This window comes from Stegostoma tigrinum, chromosome 3, assembly GCF_030684315.1.
Source record: "Stegostoma tigrinum isolate sSteTig4 chromosome 3, sSteTig4.hap1, whole genome shotgun sequence".
Taxonomy (NCBI): Eukaryota; Metazoa; Chordata; class Chondrichthyes; order Orectolobiformes; family Stegostomatidae; genus Stegostoma; species Stegostoma tigrinum.
Window position 1 is genome coordinate 107430030 of NC_081356.1, and position 8878 is coordinate 107438907.

Sequence of the window (8878 nt, forward strand, 5' to 3'; positions counted from 1 at the left end):
ATGAGTACTCCTCAGCTTAAAAAAGACAGATCCAAAGGATTCCAACTCATTCTCCCAGATTCTCTATCTCCACTGCATCTGTCCTGACAATGCCACTTTCCACAGGGGTCCTCAGAAAATGTCCACCTTTTACTTCAACTAAGGATTCGCTGATACTGTGATCGACAGACTCTTGGCTGTGATTGACCCATCTCCATACTTCTGCCCTCACTCCTCCCTTCCCACCTCATAACAATGACAAGTTCCTCTGGTCCTCATTGACCACCCCACCAGCCTCCACATTAAAGTGACTGCAAGCTGTCATTTCCATCACCTCCAACAGGACACAGACATACATTCTTTTAACCCGCCTTGTCAGTATTCCATAAGGACTATTGCCTCTGGGACACTCTGGTCCACTCCTCCATTAGCAACCTCACACCCCACCGCACTTTCACATGCTATCACAGAAGGTGCAATAATACTTGCCTGCTTACCTCCATCCCATGCCCCAAAAATACCTTCCAGGTGAAGCAGTGATTTACTTGTACTTTATCAGTCTAGTATACTGTATTTGCTGTTCAAAACGTAGTCTCCTCTACATGGAGAGACAAGGCGCAGATGAGGTGATCACTCTGCAGAACACATGTTCTGAAACGCAAAAATGACTCAGGCCTTCTAGTTAACAGAGCGTGGAGCTGGATGAACACAGCAGGCCAAGCAGCATCTTAGGAGCACAAAAGCAGATGTTTCGGGCCTAGGCCCTTCATCAGAAAAGGGGGATGGGGAGAGGGTGCTGAAATAAATAGGGAGAGAGGGGTAGGTGGATTGAAGGTGGATAGAGGAGAAGATAGGTGGAGAGGAGACAGACAAGTTAAAGGGGCAGGAATGGATCCTGTGGAGGCGAGGAGGTAGGGAGGGGATAGGTCAGTCCGGGGAGGACGGACAGGTCAAGGGGGCGGTATGAGGTTAGGACATAGGGAATGGAGGTGCGGCTTGAGGTGGGAGAAGGGGATAGGTGAGAGAAAGAAGTTTAGGGAGACCGGGACGAGCTGGGCTGGTTTTGGGATGCAGTGCAAGGAGGGGAGATTTTGAAGCTGGTGAAATCCACATTGATGCCATTGGGCTGCAGGGTTCCTAAGTGGAATATGAGTTGCTGTTCCAGCAACCTTCAGGTGCCATCATTATGGCAGTGCAGGAGGCCCAGGATGGACATGTCGTCTAAGGAGCCGGAGGGGGAGTTGAAGTTTGCAACTGGGAGGTGCGGTTGTTTGTTGCAAACTGAGCGTAGATGTTCTGCAAAGCCTCTGCTTTGTTTCCCCAATGTAGAGGAACAGTACAGAGGATGCAATATACCACATTGGCAGATGTGCAGGTGAATATCTGCTTGATGTGGAAAGTCATCTTGGGGCCTGGAACGTGGGTGAGAGAGGTGTTGCTCTTCCTGCTGTTGCAGGGGAAAGTGCCAGGTGTGGTGGCGTTGGATGGGAGTGAGGAGCAGAAAGGGAGTGCCGGAGAGTGGTCTTTCCAGAAGGCGGACAAGGGTGACAAGGGTGGGGATGGAAAAATGTCGTTAGTGGGGGGGTCCGATTGTAGAGGACGGAAGCGTCGGAGGATGATGCGTTGTATCCGGAGGTTGGTGGGGAGGTATGAGGGGACGAGGAGTATTCAATTTTGGGGGTTATTGCAGGGATGAGGTATGAGCTTTCCCCTGCAACCGCAGGAAGTACGACACTTGTCCCCACACCTCCTCCCTCACCCACACCCCAGGGTCCAAGAAGGCTTTCCACATCAAGCAGATGTTCACCTGCACATCTGCCAATGTGGTATATTGCATCCGATGCACCCGGTACAGCTTCCTCTACGTTGGGGAAACCAAGCGAAGCCGTAGGGACCACTTTGCGGAATACCTATGCTCAGTTCGCAATAAACAACTGCACCTCCCAGTCGCAAACCATTTCAACTCCCCCTCCCTTTCCTTAGACAACATGTCCATCCTGGGCCTCCTGCAGTGCCACAGTGATGCCACCCAAAGGTTGCAGGAACAGCAACTCATATTCCGCTTAAGAACCCTGCAGCCCAATGGCATCAATGTGGATTTCAAAATCTCCCCTCCTCGCACTGCATCCCAAAACCAGTCTAGCTCGTCCCTGCCTCCCTAACCTGTTCTTCCTCTCACCTATCCCCTCCTCCCACCTCAAGCTGCACCTCTATTTCCTACCTACTAAACTCATCCTGCCCCCTTGACCTGTCCGTCCTCCCCGGACTGACCCATCCCCTCCCTACCTATACAGGCTCCATCCCCACCCCTTTAACTTGTCTGTCTCATCTCCATCTATCTTCTCCTCTATCCACCTTCAATCCACCTCCCCCTCTCTCCCTATTTATTTCAGCACCCTCTCCCCATCCACCTTCTCTGATGAAGGATCTAGGCCCGAAATGTCAGCATTTGTGCTCCTAAGATGCTGCCTGGCCTGCTGTGTTCATCCAGCTCCACACTTTTATCTCAGATTCTCCAGCATCTGCAGCTCCCACTATCTCTGGCTTTCCAGTTGCCTGCCACCTCAACACACCACTGTTTCCTGGCCAAAACGTCTGTCACAGGCCTGCTGCAATGTTCCAGCAAACCTCGGTGAAAGCTCAAAAGAACAACATCTCATGTTGCACTCAAGAGTCTGTAGCCTCGAGGACTCAACACTGAGTTCAATGGCTTCGGATCCAGACTCCATCCTTCCATGTTTTTTACCCACCCAACATCTGGTCCTCTTATGACTGGAGGTTGCTTTTAGTAGTCACTCATTGTCACATACTGTTAGGCTGATTATCACATTATCTGGTTTGCATTCAGTACAGCTCACTCAGTTTCTTCTACTTTTAGCCATTATTATCACTTATTCAGTCTTCCTTCTGTCCTGGCAAGCCATCCATAATATCATTCACAGCAAACACCAAAAAACAGTTATATAATGACGATGCAATTTTTTTTCTTATGCTGATGGAAGGATAAATATTGGTCAGGATACCTGTGGTATCACCTTGTACTTACTCAAATAATGATATTGGATCTTTTATCATCCACACACATAGGCAGATGGGACCTGGGCACAGTGCAGCACTCCAGCAGTATTACACTGGAGTTTAGTGCACACTAGTCATGTAGTAGGTCTAGCGAATCAAGCAAGAGTACTGCCAGCTGAGCCATGGCTGACAACATTAGAAACAAATATTCATGTCATTATATTGCAACTGAAGAAAATAAAGCAATTGCCATCGCACTAAGGCTTGATAACTTGCAATCCTTATTTCTCTATTATCTTTGGGGAGTTTTTAATCAGTTACCTGTCCTAAAAAAGTCTGTTGTGTTTTTTGTGAGATCACATTCAGGTTTAGTAGTCATTTGATGAGCCAGCACAAGTGGGCCATTGCTCACCGATCTCAGACTGTGGATTCATTGCCAATGTGACTGCATATGGAGACAGTATCTGGTTTTGAATTTGCAGCTTTTATATATTAATAATTCAAAGTGAATTTTTTTATAAGTGAAAGCTAAAAAGACCCTTCTTTGAAATCACATCTGTGATCCTTTGTATTGTCATTATTTTTCTTCAGGCTCCCAGGTGTTACTCATTCTGGGTCAGCAGAGCACTTCTTTGGTCTTGTGCCTTACAATTCCTCCATATACTATCATAGTCTCACAGACTCAAAGATTCAACATGACAGAGGAGCAGACACAGGCCATTCAGACCATCAAGTCTTCTCTGCCATTCAATAAGAACGATTGATCTGATAATCCTCAACTTCACTTTCCTGCCCTTTCCACTACTCATATTCCAAGCACTTTGAAATAAGAGGCAACATTCCACTAGCATGATGAACAGTTCTGATGAGAAGTCACTGGACTCAAAACATTGACTCTGCTTTCTTTCCACAGATGCTGCTAGACCTGCTGAGTCTTGCAAGAAGTTTGTTTTTGTTTCAGATCTCCAGCATCCACAGTTATTTTATTTCAGTCCATTACCCTTCCTGATTAGCTGCTACATCTGTGTGCTAGCTCAATGGGCTTTATGCCCAAGTTCCCCAGTCTCCTTATGTAGCAGCTTTCTATAGCTTCTTTTTGCCATTTTAATAACTCTGTTCTTTTGTTCTCCCTTCCAAAATGAACTTCACATTTTCTCACATTATACTCCACTTGCCAACTGTCTGCCTAATTATTCAGCCTATGAATACCTCTCTGTAAACTCGTTGAATCCCTCACACAATCTACTTTTGGGCCATCTGCTAATCTCACTACAACACATTCACTCCCTTCCTCCACCTCATTACTATTGCAGTCCCAGCACTGATCCCTGCGGAATCCCAGCAGTCACAAGAAAACGAAAAAAAAAACCATTATCCCAATTTGCTGTTTCCTGCCCATGAGCCAATGCTCTCTCCATGGCAATATACCATGGGCTCTTATCTTATGACATAACCTTTGTGAGATACTGTTTTGAATGCCTTCTGCAAGTTCAAATACAATACATCTACTTGTTCCCCTCTAGACACTCTGGTTGAGGGTTCCTTGAACAATTCTAACAAATTAGTCAGACACTATTTCCTTTCAGGATGCCATACAGACTCTGCTTGATTTGATCATGACTTTCCAAACATTCCGCTAGTACTTATTTAATAATTGATTCCAATACTTCTGAACAATAGATGTTAGCCGAATTGGCCTACAGTTATCCACTTTTTGCCTCCCTTCCTTCTTGCAAAGGGGTGCCACATTAGGAGTTTTCCAATTCTCTGGCACTTCTCTAGAATCTAAAGACTTCTGCAAAATTGCAACGAATGTGTCCACTATGTTGCTATTAGTTCATCTAATACTACTTCTTTAGTGATGACAATGGTATTCAGTTTGTCTCCTGTACTCTTTAATATCAAAAAGATGCTTGAAGTATATTCCATTTTAAAAATTGATGCAAAACATCATTTAATTCCTCTCACATTTCCCATAACCATCTCCTCACATTCATTTTCTAGGCAGCCTATGTTCACTTTGACCTCTCTCTTCCTTTTTATATATCTAAAGAAGCTGCTATAGGCAATTTTCTACGCTCATCACTAGTTTGCCCTTTTATTTTGTTTTCTCTATCTTTGTTATCATTTTAGTCATCCTCTGCTGGATTCTGAATTTAATCTAGTCTTTGGGCTATCACTTTGGCCTCCTTATTTGCTTTTTCCTTTTGATTTAATACATTCCTTAACTTCCTTGGTCAACCATGATTTATCCCTCTCAGAATCTTTCCTCCTTATTGGGATATATTTTTTACCAATGATTTATCTCCTTTGAAATGTCTGCCACTGCTTGCTTACTGCCATTCCTATCAGTCTATATATTCAAGTTCACTTTGGCTAAAAATCTATCCTCTTTTCATTGTAATTCCCTTTAAGTTAAACACTGGTGTTCCTGACCCAAGTTTTTCACTCAAATTGAATATTAAATTCTATCATGCTACAATCACTTCTTCCTAGAGGATCATTTACTGAGATCATCTATTAAACCTGCCTCATTACCAGTTACCAGATCCAAGTTAACCTGCTCCCGGGTTGGCTCCACAGAAGATTACTAGAACAATATATATCTCTAATGTACTCTATGAAGACTGTATTCATATTTGCTATTTCACACTACATTTCAGCCGAGTGCATTTACTCCATGACAAATTTATCCCACTTTAGCTACCATTAATTGTTGCATTTCACATCATTCTTTCAATGTGTGGCTTTGGGCAAGATAACAAATTTTGTTGAATTACATATTTGGTCAAGGCTGTTCAAGTGCATAAGAAATAGTAAACTGGTCAACTCGTGAACTTCTGAGCCAGAAAGAAAAACCGAGCTCTGAGAATGGAATGTCTTGAAATTGCATAAGCCACAGAATGTGGAGATCACAAGATAATTGAAGCAGGAACTAGTCTAGGAAACATCTGGAGGTGATGGCAACTGAAGCATGTGGGAAGTAGAAGCAGCTGATGAGTGAGCATCCGGGGTTAATCCTGGAAAAGGATTTAACTAGCAGCCAAAACGTCCATCAGTACAGAAAGACTAAGACCAACACTCAGCCGCCGTGGGTCAGGGACCCAACGACAAAACAGAAACCCTGAAGCCAAAACTGATCACCTCATCTCAAATAGTATTCTGCACCAGGTGTAAATGTTTATATTTAGCACATGAGTATCATTTGGAAAGACAATTTCATATAAAACAACTTCTATTTATATAGTACCTATAACACAACACCCCAAAGAGCTTCATAAGTGTTTTTTAAAAGAATAATTTGACTCCAATTCCACAAGGCAATATTACAGCAAACAGCCAAAACCACAAAAAGGTGGGTTTTCAGCCATGTTTTAAATAAGAAATGAAAGGTACCAAAGCAAAGAGTTAAAAAGGGAGTTCCAGAGATCCTGGGCAGCTAAAAGGTATAACCAATGGTGTACTGTTTCATCTCAGCAATATACTAGAGGCCAAAATTAGAATAGCATAGTTATCCTAATAAACTGGGAGATTCGAGATTGGAGAATATAGGTGTATAAAGAATAGTGAAAAACTTTTAAATCAAGGCATTGTTTAACCAGCAGTAACGTATTTTAACAAGGATAGAAATAATGAACAAAGAATTTAGTCTGTGATAGAACACAGGCAGAGAATTGATGAATCAATTTTACAAAGTAAAACATGGAAGGCTAGTTATGAATGTAACGGAATATTTAAGGCTAGATGAAAGAAAGAAACAGATGTGTACAAACAGCAGGTAACTTGAGGCAACATTAGAATCAGGTGATGTTAGAAGTAGTAATATACAATCTGAAAGCACACCACATGGTTAAATATATCAAATTTGTGAACAGGCTAGCTTAAACTCAGACAGATCCCACAGAGAGAGAAAGAGTTGGCCAGAGATCCTATTTTGTGAAAGGAACCAAAGGCTCTGTCTTTGTTGTTTCCAATATTTGACTACAGGAAATCTTTGCTCATCCAGATACCAAAAGGCAATTTGACAATTTAGAGACAGTGGTGGGTCAAGAGCTGTAGTGGTGGTGTCAAGCTGGGGGTTAGCAGGTTGCAGAAACTGGTGCTGCATTTTTGGCTGACATCAAGAGAAAATTAGTAGCTGAGAAATAGGACGTAACCAAGGATAGGCCCTTTAGGAATATCAAATGAAAACTGTGGAAAAAGACAACAAGTTTCACCTGAATTAATGTGTATTCTTGGATAACATCAGTAAACCAGGGAAGTTCAATTCTGAAAAAAAAGCAAAGTACTGCAGATGTTGGAAACCTGAAGAAAAATTCAGAAAATGCTGGAGAAACTTAATAGATCTCTCAATATCCTTGAACAAGAAGTAGTTCTCAAGTGTCATCATGCCAGACTCAAAACATTACTCCATTTTTCTTCCCACAGATGGTGCCAGACTTAGTTTCACCAACATCTTCTCTGAGCTTAATTAAGACTGGCAGTCTGAATATGGATAATGCTCTGATCAAATCTAGCTTGAATTCAACAGATCAATTCTTACAAAGAAAAATGCTAAATATTTAGTTAGTTAAAAAGAAATATCCAACTCTAAACTTTCAAAGTAGACAAACAAAAGTAAACATGAAAAGAATAATCTGGAGTGCTATTTCAGCTTTGATCACTAAATGTAGTACAAGAGACCAAAGGTACAAACTAATAAAAGACTAACTTGAGGAACTGTGCAGGGAAGAACTCCTGAAAAAGACAAATACACTCAGATTAACCACCAGGCCAAAAGCTCATGGGTTACTCAAGTCATTATTGAATGATAAAGGTATAATACATTTCAACGGGAAGACAGGCTAGCTTAGCACCACAGTCACCAGTCCGACCCTTCAACTCCCAAGAGTAACTAGTTACGCTTTATGTTCCCCCGGGTTCTCCTTTGTTTCAGGACTCTGTAGTCAAAATTGAAAAATGACAGCGATAGAACGCCGCTGGTTAATGCCTTTGGTGCAAACACCGTCAAAACAACATGTTCGTGTACCATTTACACCAAAAACATTACCCTGAGCCATACTCCATCCTTGGATTTCTACCGTTCGAAAGACGGACGACTCCACAGATTCCATGAAAGCCAAGCCTGACCTCGACAGCATCATCGTTCTTGATCACAAAAAGCCCACCAACTAAATTTCGCCCCAAACAAACAGCGGCCGAAGTGATTCAGCAACTTTCGAGCCGGGTGCGAGGGGGCCCTTGGTTCAGCCTGGGCCTCGAGTAATAGCTGCAGCCAGCCCGCTCGGTGGGCCTCGCGATCCCACACAGGCCGGCTACATGCCCAAGGGATCACTGTCTCCTTCCCGCTTAACATCATATTTTCCACTCACCGCTTCACTACGCCGGTCTTGATTTTTATCTGTCGAGTTCTGGGATCCGCCATGCTTATGCTCCGGTGATAAACGGTGCAAAATGTAAACCGGAAATCCCGCGCCTAACATTCAACTGTCGCCTGCCTCCTAGTAACCGGGAGAGGGAACCACGCATGCGCCTTCGCCCACCTGGGGAACAGGTACAAACGATCCATCAAGTTGCATTCTGCTTTTCAAGGGGCTCATTGCAAATTGATTCCCCACTTTTTCACGCGACTTCTTAACTCATCCCTTTTAAATTAGAATGTTTTATATGAAAAAAGTGTTCGACTAACGTTTCTAAATAAACAGCTATTTATTTATACAGTAAATTCTGAGGAAGGGATAGACTTTATCAAGCATTTATGCCATTCGGCCTGTCCAGTCTGCTGCACTATTCAATGAGGTCGCATCTGATGTGATAACCTTCAACTTCACTTCCTTGCCTTAACCCCTTTTGATTCGCTAACTGATTTAAAAAAGTATAT

At 43.0% G+C, this 8878-nt stretch overlaps 1 protein-coding gene across 1 annotated transcript in view; it reads right to left on the reverse strand.

Moving 5' to 3' along the window:
* tbca (tubulin cofactor a) overlaps nt 1-8532 on the reverse strand; it is an 87343-nt gene extending 78811 nt beyond the window's left edge. Inside the window, exon 1 of the mRNA XM_048527735.1 lies at nt 8370-8532. Within this exon, the coding sequence (XP_048383692.1) occupies nt 8370-8422 (53 nt within the window). The 5' untranslated portion in view covers nt 8423-8532. The remainder of the gene's footprint in view (nt 1-8369) is intronic.
* Between the last annotated feature and the right edge of the window lie 346 nt (nt 8533-8878).